The sequence below is a fragment of the Sycon ciliatum genome, chromosome 13 (assembly GCF_964019385.1).
Source record: "Sycon ciliatum chromosome 13, ocSycCili1.1, whole genome shotgun sequence".
Lineage (NCBI taxonomy): Eukaryota > Metazoa > Porifera > Calcarea > Leucosolenida > Sycettidae > Sycon > Sycon ciliatum.
The window spans coordinates 12,947,814-12,969,086 of NC_088655.1; the positions used below are offsets into that span (position 1 = coordinate 12,947,814).

The 21,273-nt window shown below is 50.4% G+C and overlaps 3 protein-coding genes across 3 annotated transcripts in view; 2 read left to right on the plus strand and 1 right to left on the minus strand.

Moving 5' to 3' along the window:
- LOC135829552 (pleckstrin homology domain-containing family M member 2-like) overlaps positions 1–9,637 on the minus strand; it is a 35,013-nt gene extending 25,376 nt beyond the window's left edge. Inside the window, exons 1-5 of the mRNA XM_065341947.1 lie at positions 9,466–9,637; positions 8,133–8,233; positions 7,585–7,694; positions 5,568–5,667; positions 4,569–4,593 (exon numbers count right to left, since the gene is read on the minus strand). Of these exons, the coding sequence (XP_065198019.1) occupies positions 4,569–4,593; positions 5,568–5,667; positions 7,585–7,694; positions 8,133–8,233; positions 9,466–9,609 (480 nt within the window). The 5' untranslated portion in view covers positions 9,610–9,637. The remainder of the gene's footprint in view (positions 1–4,568; positions 4,594–5,567; positions 5,668–7,584; positions 7,695–8,132; positions 8,234–9,465) is intronic.
- Positions 9,638–9,736: 99 nt separating this feature from the next.
- On the plus strand, positions 9,737–15,964 carry LOC135829500 (pre-mRNA-splicing factor SPF27-like). Its single transcript, XM_065341906.1, has 8 exons — positions 9,737–10,004; positions 11,974–12,066; positions 12,928–12,998; positions 13,220–13,321; positions 13,605–13,664; positions 14,071–14,121; positions 14,787–14,867; positions 15,395–15,964. The coding sequence occupies exons 1-8, from the start codon at positions 9,930–9,932 to the stop codon at positions 15,540–15,542; spliced, it is 681 nt and encodes a 226-aa protein (XP_065197978.1). The 5' UTR covers positions 9,737–9,929; the 3' UTR covers positions 15,543–15,964.
- A 707-nt stretch (positions 15,965–16,671) lies between these two features.
- Positions 16,672–20,991, plus strand: LOC135829194 (uncharacterized protein K02A2.6-like). Its single transcript, XM_065341600.1, has one exon. It carries the CDS (start codon positions 16,672–16,674, stop codon positions 20,989–20,991), a length of 4,320 nt encoding a protein of 1,439 aa, XP_065197672.1.
- Positions 20,992–21,273: the final 282 nt, after the last annotated feature.

Consider the following 21,273-nt stretch of genomic DNA (forward strand, 5'->3'; position numbering starts at 1 on the left):
CACTCGCTCGTCTCAGCGAAGTTTCTACAGGCCTGCAACATCCCGTCCAGTGATGACGTGTCCGTCGGGATGGTTGCCCTGGATGGTAGCGAGATCGACCTGATCGGCACCGTCAACCTTGACGTCCAGCGGCAGGACGGCCCTGTGTTTCTACCCTGTGTGTCTGTCGTGGCATGCGTGACGCGGAGCCTGGAGGTCGTTGGCACCGACGTGCTGATTGGAGCCGACATTGTGGCGGGTGTTGGTGGCGTGCAGCTCAGCTACGACGACAATGGTGTGCTGGACGGAGTGCGCTTTGGTCAAGCGAAGGAGCCTGCCGTTGTAGCCGCAGCCGCCGACAAGCATCCGTCGCGCCGTGTGACTGTCGAGCAGGACGGAGATGACGTCACCCTGTCGACGGATGACGGTCAAGTCCGCTGGGACAGCGTCGCACAGCGTTGGATGCTGACATGGGCGTGGAAAGACCAGCAGCCGACAGCTCCTGTTGGGTCCGGCATTGGCCAGTATGCGCGGAACAAGCTCACGGCGGAGCAGGAGTCGCTATTCTGTGACGAGGTCGACTCCTGGGTGAAGAACGGCTGGCTTGTTGAGCACGATCCGGCAGTCCATGGCGAGCCTGTTGCCATGCTGCCCTTGCTGGCGAAGGCGCAAGAGCACAAGAGTTCCACGCCTGTCAGGCCTTGCCTGGACTATCGTGGTCTCAATTCGCTGATCAAGTCCAACCCAGGCACCGACGCCCCGGCCTACGCAGAGAAGATCCGGAAATGGCGGTCAAGCTGCGACGCGGATTATCAGCTGGTCGACATCCGCAAGGCCTATCTGCAAGTGCACTGTTGCGCTATAAAGTCGTCGTGTGGAACGGGAAGATGTATGTGATGACGCGCATGGGATTCGGTCTCTCCATCGCGCCTAAGTTCATGGACATGATCGTGCGCTGGGTCACGCGGAAGTGGCCTGGAGTCGACAATTACGTTGACGACATCCTGGCGCCGGCGCAGATCCGCGAAGCCGTGGCTGCGGAGCTGCTACGCTATGGCCTGCCGACTAAGCCTGCCGAGTCTCTGCCGTCTGCCCGCGTGCTTGGCCTACAGCTGTCCACTTCGGCGGCCGACGTGGTCAACTGGGCACGCCGCGACGGTGTCGACCTCAGCTTCGACCGTCCGCTGACGAAGCGTGGCGTGTTCAAGTGGACTGGACGTCTGACCAGCCACTACCCGGTGTATTCCTGGCTCCGTCCGGCATGCGCGTGGCTCAAGAGGCTCGCATGCGCGGGGGATCACTGGGATGTTGCCGTGTCCGACGCTACCGCCCGGTGCTGCGAGGACCTAGAAGCGAAGGTCGCAAGCAGCGATCCAGTACACGGCGTATGGAGCGTCCCGTCGACGGCTGTCGGCGACTGGGCCGTGTTCTGCGATGCGTCTGACCTGGCAGTAGGAGTCGTCCTGCAGCTCGACGGCAAGGTCATCGAGGACAGCTCGTGGCTGAGAGACGCGAACGACAGCAAGCACATCAACGTCGCTGAGCTTGACGCCGCGCTCCGCGGCTTGACGCTTGCTGCGGAGTGGAAGCTGGAGGCAGTTCGGCTGATCACCGATTCGAAGACCGTGTTCGGATGGCTGGAACAAGTCATCGGCAACGTCTGCCGTGTGAAGGTGAGCGGTCTTCACAAGGTACTCGTCCAGCGCCGCCTTCAAATCATCGAAGACCTGGTTGAGTCGACCGGCTTAGCTGTCAAACTGGAGTGGGTCCGATCCGAGCATAACCCGGCCGACCGGCTGACCCGCGTGCCGTCGGAGTGGTTAAAGTGTCAGAGAGCGGCAGCCAAGGAAACCGCCGTCGGAGCCGCCACTGTTCCAGCGGTAGTCGGCCCTGTGTCGAGAGAAGAGATCGCTAGAGGTCAGCTTGTTGATGCTGACATTGCTTCCGCTACTGAGCTGGTCGAGGCTGGCACGCCTGAGTTGATCGCCGGTCCGTTCAAGAAAGTCAGCAAGCAGCTTGTGGTCAACGGTGGCGTCCTCTGCCGAAGCGTCAAACTGCCCGTCGAAGGCGTGGTAGCGGTGCCCGTGATCCCGACCAAGCTTGTCCCGAAGGTCGTAAAAGCCGCCCATTGCGCATCTGGACATGCCAGTTGGGGCGCGATGTACGAGATGCTATGCAGTCGCTGTTACTTTCCGTCAATCGCCGAGAGCTGCCAGAGTCACTGCCAAAGCTGCGAGCGATGCAGAGCAGCCAGCGGGCAGAGAGGACCAGCAGCGCCGCAGACCAGAACGGAAGCCCCAGGCCGCCCGTGGAGTGTCGTGCAGATCGACACGCTGGAACTTGGTGCGGAGAAGAGCAGCAAGTTTAACTGCGTGCTTGTCTGTATTGATGAGTTCAGCAAGTGGGCTGAGGTTGTGCCTCTTCGCCGTCACGACGCGGAGTGTGTTGCCGCCGCGTTCACGACGATCTGCTGCCGCTGGGGTCCGCCGGACATCGTTCGCATGGACAATGGCACGGAGTTCAGGAACGCCATCTGCGATGCCCTCTTCCAGCAGTTCGGCGTGGAAGTCAGAACCGGAGCGGTGCGACACCCGCAGTCCCAAGGAGCTGCGGAGCGTATGAACAGGACGCTAATCACCTTGATGCGGAAGGTGCTGTTAGAAGCGTCTGACTGGAAGTCTGAGCTGGAGCTCCTCACTACAGGACGCGCCCGCACTCTGCAACCGGCGTTGCACCGATGGTTGTCATGACTGGCTGGCTGCCGCGAGATCTCATCGTTGCAACTGATCAGGAGGCGTGTAGCCTCAGAGCATGGGTGACACGGCTAGGAGAGCGGACAGCCCGCGTTCGTGACCTCGTTGAAGCAGAGTTCTCTACGACCGATTCTGTCGTCGAAGTCTCTGAACAGTCGGCTTATGACGTAGATGCCGTCCTGCTCCGGCAGCCGACACGGCAGCGCAAGCTGGCGCCGCTTTACGAGACCGGGTGGATGGTAAAAAGAGTCGTGGGCCCCTCGACCTTTGTCATCCGACACGTGAATGGCGGGGAGAAGGTTATCAATGCTGACCTTCTGAAGCCCTCGCCATCACAACCTGTCGCGGCTGGTGACCCATCCGATGGCGATGACACACCTGCCGAGCACGGCGTGGAGCCGATTGCTGGCCGGCATGTCTACGGTCTGCGCGATCGTCGTGACGTCCGTCCCCCCCCGCGTGATGCATGTGCGTGCGTGTTGTCTTGTAGTCTTCCACTCTGTTTGGACAAATCCATCGTAATTTATTGTACGGTAGTTGCACTGCACTGGACTTATTACTGTATGGTGCTTAGGTTGCATGACTTCCTGCCCGCTCTGCAGCTCGGCACGTTCTGCCGCTGTGTATTAGTGTACACTGCTTTGGTTGACTTCCGGTGCTGCACTGCACGTGCAGCTGCACTGCACGTGCAGCTGCACTGCACGTGCAGCTGCACTCTGGAACGTGCAAGTCTTGTAGTATGCGTACCTGCACCGACCCGGGGTCGTTGGGCATGCGTGTTTGCGCCGACCCGGGTCGTTGGTGCTTTCTCTTAGTATATTTCAGATAGCTCTATGAATTCATTCCTTTAGAACCTTTCTAGACCCAGAAGAAGACGGTTGTGTTGTTTTGGCTGCGTGTCGTGCGGGCCAGTGAGTGCCGTGTGGGGTTCGTGAACCGCAGGAGCAAACAAGTCTAGTTGTAGTTTCGTAACAACACCATCTCTACAAGCCATGTTGCTTTGCTCGTCTTTCTCACAAATAAGACAATAAATGAGACGCCGACGATACAAGAACGCAAGCTACAGCATGCACTTCTCTGGCTCTCTAGTGCGCTGCCTTTTCGGCACGGTGTGTGCTGGCAGGGATTGCGATATGGTGCAATGTGTATCGCATTTATCTCCTGTAAGGGCCAGGGAGACCTACAGACTACAGACATGTGGTATCAAAAGCAAATATGCTCCAAAGAGTGTGCAACTTTGCATATGGGGTCTCCAACGGCGAAAACTCACATCACGTGTCTTAGGTACGTTTCGTACCATGTACAAACGAAGGATGGCGTGCGCGTAATCCGAAAATCTGCCATGATCATGCTGGCGAGTTGCATACGCGCGCAGTGAGTTTCTGCCAGAGAGTGCATTTTATTACTCCGCTGCTCGCTAAAAACTGGCTGGAAACGTACAACTGAAACACTACACCATGTCATGTGAAGTGAGTTTTCGCCGTCGGAGAACCCAATAGAAAGGGTATCACGAGTTGCACACTCTTGGGACCTTATACACTCTTGGTGGTATGTGTAGGGCTTCCTGGTTCAGAGTCTCGAGACGCTCCCGTGTTCTCCAAGCTCGCAGCATGAAGCCCGGCGCGTACACACATACCTGGTCAAAGTACTAAGTGGGGAGCCCTGTTTTGCACCCCATCACATTACATTGCGTTTCACGCTGCCAACAGTGAAGTAGGCATCGAACTTTACCCTGGCATGAAATATCTACCGCAGCTGAGTAGCTGATGTTACATAATGCAAGGGCGACGACATGTATGGTCACAGGGATAAAGTCAAAGAAGCAGTACTGCTCACCTCAGAGTCACGCATAAACGAATCCCTGCAGCAACATACGCAAACACACACACACACACACACACACACACACACACACACACACACACACACACACACACACACACACACATGCCCATGCACACAACCGTTAAAAAAAAACACTAAGTAAAACATACTCGAAGAAAGAACAATAACACGTTGTGTATACAGTGTCTGTACATTGGAATGCTGTGCCTGGTGAAATTCTAGCCTGGTCGTTCTCCGGCGCTCCGTTCTTCGGCGCCCGACAGTCCTGTAGATAGGGGTGCGCGGATTATGCTCGCACGCAACCGATATTATGCTTTCGGGCATTTCCCGCGGAACTTCGAAAGTATTCTCCCAAAACATTGAAAAAATTCTCCAGAATTCCCCCCAAAAAAAGAACCCCAGCACGAACCGTGCCTTACGCATGCTCTCTAGTATGCAAAATGGACGGTCAGGCACGTGATCAGTGCATGCAGGATCTACACTACATCTAGTACATGTACTAGATCTACATCTGACTGTACACAGCTACTATGTCGTGTCCGGGTATTGCTGCATGTACATGTACGTGCGTCCATGGATGCATGCTTGTTCTCTGGCAGGTCAAAATTGACAGAATTCCCCCAAAACTCTTCTGAAGGTCAATGGATCTGGCAAAAGATCGATAGAATTCCCCTAAAATTCCCAAAATTTTCTCGACGATAGTATTCCCAAATTATTCCGGGAATAATCCGCGCACCCCTACCTGTAGACCCAGGATAAGACTGCACATGCAGATACACATAGTGAAGAAGCTCTACCAGTACAGGACTGTCGGAGCGCCGAAGAGTGAACAGGCAAGAATTTCACCAAGCACAGCATACCAACGTACACACGGTGACTCAACTGTGCATAGACTGTAATACGTGACAGTGAGAACGGTCTAGGCTAGGAGGCCGACCCCCCAGTTCTTCGGCGGCCGATAGTACTGTAGTACGCTGGCATCGCACTTACTTGGAGTACATGCCAGAGATCAACTCCTCGTAGTTAGGCAGTGCTCGCAGGTAGCTCTCCAGGACATTCTCGTTCAGAGACAGGTAGAGCCATGCTCGGCCTGAACACACACACACGCACACACACGCACACACACGCGCACACACACACACACACACACACACATGCACACACACACACACACACACACACCCACGCACGCACACGCACACACACACACATGCACACACGCACACACGCACGCACACACACACACACACGCACACGCACACACACAATGGGCCATGTTCGAAAGAAGAGAGTAACATTGATCAGTGAGAAAAAGGGCAAAAAGTACATAACAAGTCATTGATACATGTCTACAAAAAAACCTCAAACAAGTTAACCTTTGAATGTCCTATCTTACCAGCCCAATAGCAAATTTTGAAGATAAGACATTATTGCAACCATTACTAGTACTCCAGAAAGTTGACGAAATGAGGACCAAACACAATGTGATACCGGGTACTGTACATATCATTATTGAGTCGCCACATTGCACGCGAATTTTAGCGCAATACAACGTGCACACAAGTTCTACGCAAGTCGCTAAAACTCAAACTGGCATATAGGGTGTGAAGTCCAGTATTGACAGGCATGCTGGAGTGAGCAACGTACACAAAACTATAGAAAAGTGACACCCTGGTACAGAGAAGGCTGACTATAATGACTGTTAAACTGAGCCTGCTTGATCATATCGCCCCCCCCCCCCCCCCCCCCCCCCCCCCCTGTGCAAAAGTCAACCTCCAAATCACCTCTGGCTGTAAAATTGACACGAGTCTGCCTGAACATACAGGGATATTTGCTATAGGCCTGCAGTGATCTTATCACCAGGCTATGGTCTAGTCATAGCAACGACTGCTCGCTATTTTCCTCACACCCAATCCTACTGTATACTGTTAGACATGAAAGTGTAATGAGGAAGTAAATCTAAAAATGTTAAAGGGGAAGTTAAGGCAAAAATTAAAATTTCACCAGTTGTAGTCTTCGGGGTGCTGAGTCGAATGGTCTTGGTCCGAGAAAGCTGAGACGCTCCCTTCCTACTTGAATCCCAATCGAACTCGCACACTTCCACCGAAACTGGGTGACTGCGCCCTACTAGATGGGGATTTGTATGCAAAATGTCGCTAAAAGCGCCATTTCGTTCTTATAAAAGCACGGATGACCGCGATTGGCCCATATGTTGTAGTCTTTTGGACGCTGAGTCGACTGGTTTTGGTCCGAAAAGGCTGCGATGCAGCGTTCCTCCTTTATTCCCAATCGAACATGGTTGAACAAGTGGTCACGTGCTCCTGCGTACACCAGTCAGCTGGTCACCGTGCCTGCAGGGTACAACTTACTAGCCTGTTTGACCTTTTTTGGGTGCAGTCCTGTCACTCGAGTTGAACCTTGGTGTGAAAGTTGTCGCCTGCTGGCGTGGTGACCAGGTGATTTGGGCACCCAGGAGCACGTGACCACTTGTTCAACCATGTTCGATTGGGAATAAAGGAGGAACGCTGCATCGCAGCCTTTTCGGACCAAAACCAGTCGACTCAGCGTCCAAAAGACTACAACATATGGGCCAATGGCGGTCATCCGTGCTTTTATAAGAACGAAATGGCGCTTTTAGTGACATTTTGCATACAAATCCCCATCTAGTAGGGCGCAGTCACCCAGTTTCGGTGGAAGTGCGCGAGTTCGATTGGGATTCAAGTAGGAAGGGAGCGTCTCAGCTTTCTCGGACCAAGACCATTCGACTCAGCACCCCGAAGACAACTGGTGAAATTTTAATTTTTGCCTTAAAACTTCCCCTTTAACAAGTTACATTTCTTCATTACAATAAGTTCTGTTGGGACTGTAATGGATCATATGCGTTATGTGCGGATACGGCTGAAGACTGCATGATTGTTAACGGATCTTCTCGTTAACTAATGCATTTCGGACAATCACTAATGTTGCGATTCGTTATAATACCATGTCTTACACTACATGAAGGTACCTTTTCCAAGTGATGTCTTCACACTGGGTAAGTGATCCAGCAAGTGCAGGGCTTCCTGGCGGGTCATCTTGTTCACCAGGCGCCAGTAGCCCTGCTCGCGCCGATACAGGCTGGACAACGTCAACACACACACCACGAACACACACACGCGCGAGCATGCATGCACACACGCACACATGCACACACACACACACACACATGCATGCACAGCAATGCAGAGACACAGACAGCCAAACAGATTTAACAATAGAAGTAACAGCCACAAACCGCTGTGGTGAACTACATGTAGCACAGAGCTGATGGCAATCTTCCCTTAGCTCTTATGACTTCTCAGCATCAAAGTACTATGGAGAAACTCTCAAACCCCGGACCCTACAGTAGTTACCAGGTCATGTAACCAACATACTGTGTACCACCCCCACCCCCTCTCTCTCACACACACACACACACAGTGACAAACACACAGTGACACACACAAAGTGACACACACAAAGTGACACACACACAGTGTCACACACACACACACACATCTGTCTATCTCCACTCACCCACATAAGAAGACCTGATCAATGTGCTGGCAAAGACGTTGCAACTGCACATTCTCATTGGCGATCTTGAACGTCTCCTGCACAAGATGTTCTCGTTGCAGCTGCCAAGTGCAAAACAAGATACAGCGGTCCGTTTATAATCCGGCACCATTTGTGCCACGGAAACTCTGCTGGATAAGGGAGGGTGATGGATTAACAACTCTGATTTACTGCTGCAATGTGCATGAAAAGGACATTTTGGTTACAGAAAACTAAAGCGGGACGACTGTAATGACATCTACCATGACAGCAGTACATGTACAAGTATACTCGTATCATGTGCTACAGTCGTGGCCAAAGAAATCCGACCCACGTGCTGAAAGCAGCGCCAAGGCTCATGCGGACCTCAGATCGTTGTTTGGAACATGCATGATTTAATTGAAATGGAAGCACGGCACTACTTTCGACTCGTGGGTCGAATTTCTCTGGTCATGACCGTACATAACGCATGTATTTGCACACTAGCAAAGTGGCGAAATCTAGCCGTGTGTGCATAGTTTATAATACAACGGTCTGATTTCTGTAAAAGTAAGGACACAATCTGTAGCACAGGCATCTACCAATCTAACAGTTTTAAAACTGTTTCCCAGCATTATTACAGCTACAAACGACATCTGATCAAAAAGCATGTTGGCTGGTGGAGGACTAACAAATTGTAACAAGAATCAATGGCCAATAATCTGCAGACAATTCAAAACTATCAAACTGATTGGTCATTGCACAGCGTATCAAATGCAACATGCTCCAGCACCAATAGTGCCACTCCTATGAACGACATTATTCTCTTCTCTCTGCGTTCTTGCAGGAATGCATTGCTCTCGAATCCTGTAGTCCCTGCTACGCCCTACAATGTAGACGAGTCATCAGTGACGCCCAGACCCTCATTGGTCCTCAGCAGCCACGTGCATACGACACCACAGCCACAGGCCCACTTGCACTAACTAGTAACTACAGCACTTGAGGTTGCTTGATCAAGATCCAAAGAACTCCTCTCACACTACGTCATCGATTCATAGAAATACACACACAGCGAGATAAGAGACCCACGTACCAAAATGATAAAGAGAGAGAGAGGGAGAATGCGCAAAGAACGTTGAAGCAACCATTTTTTTTACACCTGCGTAATCCGACACGGTCTACATCAACTAGACAAAGCATGGCAACGACAGAAACAAAGATACCAGAGGTATTCTGACGAGTTTGAACAACGCAACCAGGTGTTTCACAGGCGCTTGGAGCATCGAGCATTTCCCAAAACAACACGTGGAAAATAGGATCTTCGCTACGCGCTTACCTCTTTCACTGCCTGAGATATGCCGTCAAGGAGAAGATCCTTGGCATCATTATCGTCCAAGGAGGAGGCCGACATGTCGTCTTCTTTCCCACATTTCGAGCGAGTTTTCAAGAGATCCGAAAAGGCACGCTCAGGGTACGCCATATTCGCGGCTCTGGACCTGTCATGGTAACAAGGCATGATCGGTCAGCTGACGTGACAAGGAAGAAGTCTTTGCAAAAATGCATCTTTTTATTGAAGGTTTCCAACTTTTTTTGCGAAACAATCAACCTTGCATTTGCGAAGGCTCATCAAATCTCAAGAAGAGTATAAACTAACTTCGAAGGCGCTTGACAAGTTCTTCAGCTCTTACAGCGTTCCCTTGCGTTATCTATTGTGTCAGCTTTTAGTTCATTCCATAGTCTGCAGCGGAAGGAGCCAGTTTCTGGACGTAGGTGTGTAGACATCAGCGGTAAAAGGGGAAGATGGCAAATGAAGTGTTACCTGATGCACTTCCTTACTTTGATAAAGGCTATGAAGAACCTGGAGTGAGAGAAGCAGTAAGTAACAAGGGACAAGGGAGATCATAGAGTTGGAGGAGTCCTACACATAAAGTGCCCAGTTAAATTAAAAAAAATCAATCAATCCCCGAACCAGCTGTTCAGCGTCCAGCTGTGGTTCTAGCAACACATTTGTCAAGTGTTGGTTCTTGTGATTGGACCAGTATAAGGCAACCATGCCCAGTGGTCAATACAGTACGTGGTTGTGAGCACTGTGCTGCATGATAACCCTAGTGCCCTGAACGAGAGTTTTTCCATGGATTGCATGTTAACGCGCCTGCACAACGGTAGTGTGGTGAGAAAGGCTGCACCAGGCTTTTGATTACCATTCAAAGTGCTGTTCTGCGATGGTGCTCACACATCCACCACTGGATTTGACTCGGGTCACCACGCTACGCTTCCTTGTACATTGTACATTTAGCTACTTGAATAGCTATCCACAGATCGCATGATTAGGAGGAAAGAGAGCCGAGAGAAAGCAAAGAGAGCCCAAACTCCAATCGGATGAAATCTTCAGGCCTGAAAAGAACCTCTAACCAGCCCAACTGCTTGCGCAAGTGAAAGACCAGAATACAGTGCAGGGTGAATGTACTGTGTACTTGAAGTATGAATGACCTACCTAGGTTAACTGGACCGTGATGCATCTTGTCAGAGTACGTGTACGTGAAACAAAGAATGTGCAACTCGAATGGCTTGTCGACGGTGTAGGTTGTCATCACGTCGAAATTCCTCGATTACATCGTTTTTAGTGATGTAGTGCGTACAAGCAGGTCTCCTGCTGCACAGCTGCAGCTCAGCTGTATGCACTACGCCACTTCTAGCCGCATATCTGCACCGAATATGATGTAATCCAGGAACTTCGCCGTGATGGACACCCATGCAGGAAAAGTCAGAAGCCGCACACTCTTTGCTTCATGTGCTCTTGATAGCGTGTGTAAGAGGACACGGCATGAAGCAGAGTGCACAAGGCTGATGTTCTACTTCAGCCTACAGTCCATTCGCCAAATCGGGTGGGGGGGGGGGGGGGGGGGGGGGGGGCTGATACACTAAAACTATGTCTCAAATTTGTTTTGCACATACCATATCTTGATCAATTTTATGAAACTGTGAAAAACCTATGGGCCCCGATTTGGTGAATGCTGTGGTTGTTGGGGATCAGCAACAAGGTGCCAACGCTCTCCTGATGTTTGTTGCGCTGGCACATACTGATTTCCTACCGGCTGGTCCTAGTGGTAGTGACGAGTAGTGTCCTCTGCAGTGGGTCAGCTGCCTTGGTACCTAGTACTAGTAGTAGTTGTTGCACGTTACAATCTAGTTTTAGTTTGTACATGACACGCCCTGTTCCATGGTGATGATGCCGATTGAGCCGGAAACACATGATTTCACCAACTCTATGAAGGCTACGTATTGTGTATGCAAACCCACCGCCGGGCACTGTCTGCATTTGCATTTACGTCCATGACCTGCAAATTCAAAATTTTCATGTTGGCTGTATGGACACCAGGGCCATGGTGGTGATGCTCACACAACCTGGCTCTTTGAGCAAACTACACTCCTGTACAAGTGCAAACCGTCCTGATTTGTGGGTATAGTGTTACATGCATGTTCTTATGTGAGCAGAGGAACTAGCTCTGTACAATCAGACCTCGCTTAACCGCACACATTCGTTTTCCACAAAAATATCCGGATAGGCGAGGGAATCGGATAACCGAACACCGTTTATATTGGATGCATCACGTATGCTGTAAAAATATGTCAGCTATTTTCTTCCGGATGGTGAGGGATCCGGATAAAAGAGGACCGGATAAGCGAGGTCTGACTATATTTCCCGACTTTGTTCGGTCGGGGGGATACAGAAGTGGTTGTGTGTGCACTACGCATCTATCTTTGGTGCAATCAACGTGCAGTGATAATCGTTTGTTCACACTTGCTGTGTGTGTGTGTGTGTGTGTGCTCCTTATCTGCGAAGGCTCTAAAATTAGTGGAGGAGGAGACGCGCCGATATCGACCAACAAAGAACTATCTAGACTATTTGCCAGCGGCGCCAGAGGCAGTGTTCTTGGTGAGTTTTATTGCGGCCCTGGTCTTCTGGTACTTGTACTGCACTGTAGTGCTAAACAGAATCTAGAAATGGTTTAGCTCGTTTTCCTGCTACGTCTGTGATTCACCCAGTTAGCGTTAATTAGCGTGAAGTTGTGTATAAATATTGGGATTTGTCCTATCCAAGCCTGTGTGTGATAGCTGGGCTTGTATTCAGACCGGGGCTGATCCGGTATTTCTACCAAGTATGTATGTCAGCACATACACTGATAGTCCTTTTGAAAAATCAGGCTTGTATTCCGAAAAGGCTTCTATATCACCAGGGGTTTCTCTTTAAAGACAGTGCTCGATACACCTGGTTGTGGAGCTGTATACACATCGAAAGAATGTCAAATAATATGGTCTTCCTGTAGCTCTGAGTTGCACGCGCAAACAATCATCAGACAGCATGCCATGTTGTGCAAGTGGCCTGATATATTTACCATTACCAAGAGTACATGAAAACCAGAGTGTGCAGCTTGGGGCCTTTTCTGCTATGGGTAGCGTCTGTCCCGGCGGAATTCCGTGATTACATCATATTTGGCGCAGATCTGAGGCGGGAAATGGCGTAGTGCGTACAACTGAGCTGCAGTTGTGCAGAAAGAGACCTGCGTGAATCCTGCTTGTACACACTACATCACTAAAATGATGTAATCACGGAATTCCGCCGTGACAGCCACCCATCCGAGCTGCACACTCTGGTTTTCATGTACTCTTGCCATTACCCATTAGGACCATTACTAATTGAACCTTGCCCTAGCACAGTGATGAAACACATGGCTCTGGACTTGTTTCAGTGATAAACGAACATTGTGTTATGCTTGTTCCTGTATCCGTTGTGCAGACCCCCGTTCTGAGAGCGGAGTTTGAACGTATTAGAAAGGCACAGCCCATGGATATTCTTAGCTTTAAAAGGTGAGTGTTGTGTGACAATTCACACCCTAACAACACATGTGTGTTCTGCAATTATGTGTGAAGTGCATAATTTCACTACCGCCACCAAATCCCTAGCTGCTGCAGGATAGTTGTCACTTAATTATTATTTGTCGACCTAAAACCTAGAAGTTTGTTATGGGAGTGAAGGAACTGAAGCTGGCTTCTGTTGCTGTTTTTCTGGCGTTTGTTCCTGTTTGTAGATATGAGCTTCCACCACCACTGGCAGGTCAGAAGAATGACATGTCTGCGTGGATGGACAGTGTGAATAACTCCTCTGCGCAACTGCAACATCAATCATTAAGGTCAGTGGGCTGTGTGTTGTTGTCGGGGTGTCTCAGTGTGGAATGCCGGTCTCCTAACTTAGTATGCTAGATCCTTACCCCCTCCCCCCACACACATACACACGCATGATCAGTGCATGTATGCATGTGTCAGTCAAGCTACTTCTTTTTGAAGTCCACGTGTATGCAATAGAGGTATTTGCGATACTCCTGGTTAATATGCACAACCTTTATTCTGGCAATACTTTGGAGTTCCATCGTGAATTATTTTAAGGTTTTTTCGCTGCTGCTTTTCACATTGCAGAATACACAACTTGGAGCTTCTTGAGACGTATGGTGTGACTGCATGGGAGCAGCATGTCAAGTAAGTCATGTCTTCTGGTTGTTGTCTGCAGCTGCTGTGAGTTGCACTAATGTCCTACTTACCATTGTACATGCAGCATAGTTGCTTGACTAACCAGGAATAGTAGTCAATTGGAGCAAATGCCCTTGGTTTACGCTTCCTAGAAAGATGTTTACCCGACATCATCATTTCTCTTGCAGTGAGTTAGCTGGTACTGTTCAGCCGTTTTGAGGGGAACACTTTCTGGGATTACATAATATATTCACCGTCATATAGTCTAATGGTGCGGGTTGTTGGTTGAACCAGGTGATCTCTTGACCAGGTTTTACTTGTAATAGTAACCCCTCGTTCTTGCTCATTTCTCTCTCTCTCTCTCTCTCTCTCTCTCTCTCTCTCTTTCTCTCTCTTTCTGTGTATCGATATGCAGGTCGTTGTTGAAAATGCATGAACACCAACAGAGGCAACTTCAGCAGTTACGGTGAGTTGTGCTGGTGTGGAGGTCTGTATTCTTTATGGACATTTTTCATCGATTATTTTTGGAACTGAAATGCAGCACATGTATTTCCCATCAGTCCTTTCCATGCCCAACCGCTGGTTAACGCTTTTATGGTTCTTTGTCCTGTTGGGTTGAGTTTTGATTCGGCAACGATGAGGACTGTACGGAATTTCGCTTGTGAAAATTAGCAACGTCATTTGCTACTATTGTTTGAAATTGTTTCTTCACTAGTTGGCGTGGGCATTGTGCCTGCACTCTGCCGGTTATCCTGTGCTGTTGGCTGGAATTCCTTTGTTACCCATTGCTACCCTTATCTGCTCTAGGTGACCTACGCAACCTTGATGAGACCAGTGCAGATGCTTATACTTGATGGTCTCCGTGTACAGCAGGGTTCTAGCCAGGAAAGTACTTCAAAAATAGCGGGGGTGGGGGACAAACAGTTGACCCGTTTGTTTGGCATTTCCCCTTGCCTAGTCAGCCAGAATGCAATATATGCCCCCCCCCCCCCCCCCCCCCCTACCCCTTTGGCTAGAACCCTGGTACAGACTCCAGAGTAGGGTGCCTGCAAAATATGCACACTGTATCCTACCTACTTTTGGTGATAGCTTTTTTTTTTGTTGTTGTGTACTTTCCCCCGTTGTTCTCAGGCAACAAGTACAAGAAGTCAACTGGCAGCGTAAAACTGAGCAGATTGAAGCTGGTACAGAGATTGCCACTCTAGAAAAGGAGTAAGTCGCCTTCATTTATAATCTTGCCCTTGCTGTGCTTATCCAGTCCCATTGAAGCACACTGTCTTGTCGCTCTGGGTGTTGATCTCCAGTGCTGCGCATTGACTGTTCTTTGTAGGTGAAGTCACCTCTGCGAGCGTATTTCCTTGCCCTTTACTCACAGTCTCTGCAATCCTGCACCCGTATTGGAGACACATGTCCTGGCATATGTACACTTTGTGCACCACCCACCCACCCCTCACATCCATTCACTCTCTTCGCTTGCCATCATGTAGAGAACTGCTCAATATATAATCCAATGACGTGAGTCAAGTTGCGCCTTGCACTGTTTAGCAGCCCAGTGTTCGCAGGTCTAGAGCTGCGCGCAACACCCGGCACGTACTGTTATGATACTGTATTTCACATCCATTTCTTTTGCGCAACCTGTGACTCGTAAGACTTCGAAATCAATTGTACCCACGAATACACATTCTCTCGTCACGTACTATCTTCTTTCTGTACTTGTAATTGTCTCGTGCTGTGTGTAGATGGGGCTCCCTAGTGGCAAAGAACTACGAGATTGATCGCGCTTGCCTGGAACTTGAAGTGGAAATTCAACAACTGCGCCTGTCTGCTGCCGAACGCGGCGAGACCGTCCCAGCTGAGAATGGCATTTCGACAGCTGGAGCAGAGTAACGTCCGCTAGCGATGTCTTTATCAGCTCGAATTTCCCCGTTGAAGAGATGTTGATTGGTCATGAGCTTTCCGCAACTGTAAATAGTCTGCTGATGTTAGGAAGCACTTGTACATAGTTCTTTTTTTTCCTCTGCTCTTTTCCCCTTCCGGTCCCCTAATTCCCCTGTACAGTTGCCGTGTGGGTGCGTGTGTGTGTGTGTGTGTGTGTGTGTGTGTGTGTGTGTGTATGTGTGTGTCTGCGTGTGTGTCTGCGTGTGTACGTGTGTGCGTTTGCTTTCGCTGAATAGATGTGATATACTGACTTTTTAGTTATTTGTGTTCAAATTTTTGAACTAGTCATTGTGTACAACCATCATGTCATAATCATGTCATAAAATTCAAATGAAGAAGAAAACATTTTGCTTAGATGTTATATTACCTCATTCTGCTGTGCGTTACGATGAAGATGGTGTGTGTACAAGTACATGTATACGTTGTGGCGTGTGCGTGCGTGTGTGTTTGTGTGGTGCACATGAGCACTACATGCATGCATGAACTTGAAATGTGCAGGTGTGTGCATGGGCAGTGTGGAGTGACTATGATACTCCGTACCCACTTCAGAGTATGTTTTCTACTCTGCAAACGTAGCACCCAATGGAATACAGAATTGTCTCGTATTCGGAACCGAACCGCACTGCCCGTCGCGTTGAAAAAGTTGACGGGCTCAATTTATAATGCATTTGGCCCATTGCACAACCATCGCCATATGTACGCATTGTGAAGTGTTTCCCGTGCACGAAATGAAGTAAATGTACCAGGTACTGATGTGTATCTATATTCATTACGTCATAGTTGTACTGCATGCACGCACACACACGGATTAGTTGAGTGTGCTTCTTTTTCCTGTGGTTCTTTCTCATGACATGTTTTGTTTCCGTTCCCAAGTCTTCACGAATAAATAGTAACGTATCATGGCGCAGTGAACTTGTTCTTTCCTGTGTCCGTGCCTTGTGTCCGCACCTTGTAGTGTTTGCACGGGCCCAGTTGTTTTTTCCGTATGAAGTAGTAGTTTCCGCGATCGAAACTCTGTCTCAGTTGAATTATTTTAGTAGTGTATTTGTTCGTACTCGTGGACGAGTGACTAATCGTAATGGAACAATCACAGGACGATACCGGATTTGACCTGTCCTCCGCGACCGAGCGACAGCAGGAATCTCAAATGGGTGTCCTGATGAAATTTATGGAGCAGCAGATGCGTGCAGCTGAGGCTCGTGATAAGGCGATGCAAGATCTGTTCAAGAATGTTCAGAGCAGGTCGCTATCACCATCGCAGCCTCAGTTCACTCCGCAGCCCTCAGCACCAGCGCAGTCCACCTCGCAGACCTCAGCACCACGGCCAGTGAACAGTGTTTCCTGCCCACACTTATTGTCGTCTGCGACGCTGGCTGATTTTCACTCCTTCGTTGAAAGCTGGAGAGATTTTAGTGTTTGCCAGCATTTGGCCAGCCAGGCTCGTGAGGCCAGAGTGGCAACACTCCGTCAGTGTTTCGATGAGGAGCTGCGACGTTTTATCCGAGAGGATATTATTTGCATACCAGCTTCAGCTGACGTCGACCTGATGCTGGAGCGCATTCAGGCGTATATCAGACGGCAACGTAATCCACTGTTGGACCGCATTGAGTTTTACCAGCGTGTCCAGCAAGCTGGAGAATCATTTGATGCGTTTTACACAGCCCTGTGTGAACTACAAAGTGCATGCGACTTCTTGTCACACAGCCTATGTGGAACGTGTGATGCTCGCTGCTGTGCGCAGTGCAAAGGCCTCGGCCGTACCCTCAAGGAGGAATCTCTGCGCGACCGCGTCGTAATTGGTGTGCGGAACGATGAGACGCGACACAAGTTGCTCGCAACCCATGGTCTCACGCTCGACCAGGCTGTCACCCTCTGTCGGACGGAGGAAGCAGCATACCACACTAAGGCACACATGCCCAGTCCTGGCCTCCAGGCAAGTGCTGCCAAGCAGTCGGCGTACAAGCAGCAGAAACGTCACAAGCCAGCTGACTCTAAGCCAAGTGAGACATCAAGTGCGACCAAGTCCACTTGTCCAAATTGTGGTCGTTCTGACCACACGAAATCTGTATGTCCTGCCAAGGGCAAGAAGTGCAACTCCTGTCATGGCATTGGGCATTTTCAGCGAATGTGCAAGAGCCAGAAACAGCCCAAGACTAGCTCTGCTGCCAAGCTTGGACAGCTGAAGCTACAGCGTGCGTCTCGCGTGGACCGTCGCACAGTACCTGTTTCGACCATGCTGCAAACAGAGGATCAGCCATCCCAACTGTCCTGGACACCAGACACAGGCAGTGACGTTGATGCCATTGGCGAGGAGCACCTCACGCAGATCGGTGGGTTCGTCGAGAACTTAGATGACGACCATGACTGTGTGCAGGCTGTGACCGGTGAGCCGCTACGCAACCTGGGCAAAATACGTGCGACTCTACGAGTCGGTGAGACGCAGCATGAAACCGTCATCCATGTGTACAAGGGTCTACACGATGCCCTGCTCTCTCATACCTCATTGCGTGCGCTGAAGTTTCTCCCACCTGATTGGCCAGTCCAATTCACCGCTGAACACGAGGGTGCATCTTCACCCAAGATCTGTGCAGCTGTTTCGTCATGCGCTCATCCTAGTGATGCTGAGTTAGCACGGACACGTGAGCAGCTCCTGCAAGAGTTCGCTGACGTTTTCTCGGATTCCGGTCTGAAGCCAATGGAAGGTCCGCCAATGGAAATTGAGCTACAGCATGATTCTAAGCCTTCCTGTGTGCACACTGCTCGACCAATACCGTATGCATTCCGTGACCAGATCAAGACTCAGCTCGACGGCATGGTCAGCGACGGGATTATTGAACCAGTGACGGAGCCCAGTGAATGGTGCCATCCGATTGTCATAGTAGACAAGAAGGGCAGCACTGAGAAGCGCCTCACAGTTGACTTCAAGCGGCTGAACGACCAAGTCCGTCGTCCCGCGCATCCCGTACATACGGCACGTGACGTTGTCTCTGGAGTTGGCTCTGCTAAGTTCTTTACGAAGCTCGATGCAAGGCACGGCTACTGGCAGATTCCTCTCAGTGACACTGCTCAGGAATTCACCACGTTTATCACCCCGTACGGCAGATATCGTTATCTACGGAACCCGCAGGGTCTAATATCTGCTGGGGATGAGTTCAACCGGCGCACTGATGCTGCGTTCTCTGCCATCCCGCGTCTCGGCAAGGTAGTCGATGATTGCCTAGCGTACGACGACGACTTTCTGTCGCATGTCAGCCACGTGCGCGAGATTCTGCTCTGCGCCAGGGAGCATGGTATCACGTTCAGCCCCGCCAAGTTTGTGTTCGGTACGCAACGTATCCATTTCTGCGGCTACAACGTCACGCCTGATGGCTGGGTCGTCGACGATGATAAGACGTCCGGTATTCGCCAGTTTCCAGTACCCGCCAACAGAACCGATCTCCGTTCGTTCCTCGGTCTAGTGAACCAATGTGGTGAGTTCACTCCACATCTAGCCGAGTTGACCAATCCTCTGCGTGGCCTGCTCAAGACCTCCCGTGAGTTCATGTGGGACGCTAGCCACACTGCAGCGTTTGAACGGACACAGGAAGCTCTCTTGTCTCCTCCGGTTCTCGCTTTCTATCAAGTTGGTCAAGACCTCCGGCTTGAAACCGATGCATCCGCTCTAAGAGGTCTCGGATTCGTGCTTTGGCAAAAGCAGAATGATCAGTGGCGTATTATTCAGTGTGGATCCCGCTACCTGTCTGATGCTGAAACACGTTATGCTGTCATCGAGTTGGAAATGCTCGCTGTAGTATGGGCCGTGCGCAAATGCCGCATCTACCTGTCTGGTGCGCCATTTGAAGTCGTCACCGACCACAAGCCCCTGATTCCGATCATCAACTCATATTCGTTGGATCAGATCGAGAACCCGCGTCTTCTACGATTACGCCTCAAGCTCCAAGCCTATCAGCTGCAGGCATCTTGGCGAAAAGGTTCTGAAAATGCCTTCGCCGATGCGCTGTCCCGGAATCCTGTTGGCATTCCTTCCACCACTGATGAGCTTGGTGAAGCCCCGTCGCTTCATTGCCGCAGCATTCAGATCTGCATGGTGCACTCTGACACTGAGCCGAATGCGAATCTCAAGGTTGCAGAGCTGCGGGAAGCTGCAGCTGCAGATGCCACGTACCAGTCATTGATTGAGTGTATCTTGACTGGATTCCCTGATCGCCAGCAGAAGTTGCCTGCTCCGTTACGTGCGTACTGGAATGGACGTGAGCATCTCTCCGTCGACCATGGCATTGTGTTGAAGGGCAACCGCATTGTTGTTCCTGAATCATTGCGTGCTCAGGTATTGCACAACCTCCACGCTTCACACCAAGGCCTAGTGCGTACTAAGTCTCGTGCGCGTCAGCTTGTATACTGGTCCGGTATCACCAAGGACATTGATACACTCGTTCGTTCTTGTCCTGCTTGCCGCGAACACCAGTCGTCCCAGCCAGCTGAGCCCCTGCTGAACGACCGCACCCCAACACTACCGTTTGAATGTGCATCTGCCGATTTGTTCACTTGTCAAGGTCACGACTTCCTTGTGTATGCAGATCGTTTGACCGGTTGGCCCTGTGTCGCGCGTACTGGCCGCACCACCTCATCGCATGACGTGATACTAGCATTCCGTCGCTGGTTCTCTGATGTTGGTGTTCCTGCTGTGCTGTGTACAGATGGTGGTCCCCAGTTCTCCTCGCATAAGTTTGCTGAGTTTTGTAAGCGCTGGCAGGTAAAGCATGTCATGTCCTCTCCCCACTACCCGCAGAGTAATGGGCACGCCGAAGCTGCTGTCAAAGCCATGAAGCGTCTTATCACCAAGACAACCGTGAATGGCAATCTTGACACAGATGACTTCCGCCGAGGGCTACTGGAATGGCGAAACACACCTGGCTCCTCTGGTCAGAGCCCCGCTGAGCTCCTATATGGCCGCTCTCTTCAGTCATTCGTCATTGCACATTGGAAGGAGTTTGATTCATCCTGGCTCTCCAAAGCGACGACACGTGATGAGACTGCCATGCCATCCGACGATGCCGTCACAGACAAGTCGTCAACTCGTCGCTCGTTGCCGCAGCTTCGCCTCGGCACCCACGTGGATGTTCAGCATCCGCGCACCAAGCAGTGGTCTATTCGTGGGGTCATTGTTGCTGTCGGTAATCATCGGGACTACCTAGTGAAGTTGCCGAGTGGTCGCATTTATTGGCGGAACCGCAGATTCCTGCGTCCGTATCGCCCACTTGTGCCTGCACCGCTTGTTGTCCAACCGGCTGCTGCTGACCCCTCTTCCCCGCCGCCGCCGTCCCGCCGCAGCGCACGTCAGCGCAAGCCACCCCAGCGTTTAAACATTGGTTCGCATCATGGACAGTCCTATGATTGACACTCTTGATCACTAATGTCAATTTCTGCTGTCTCTGCTTTGTTGTTTTCATTCTTCATTTTGTTTTATTTATGATAGATGTTGCTGTCACAGGTTTCGCAACATCTCGAAGGGGCGTGATGTGTATCTATATTCATTACGTCATAGTTGTACTGCATGCACGCACACACACGGATTAGTTGAGTGTGCTTCTTTTTCCTGTGGTTCTTTCTCATGACATGTTTTGTTTCCGTTCCCAAGTCTTCACGAATAAATAGTAACGTATCAGGTACATGGACTTCA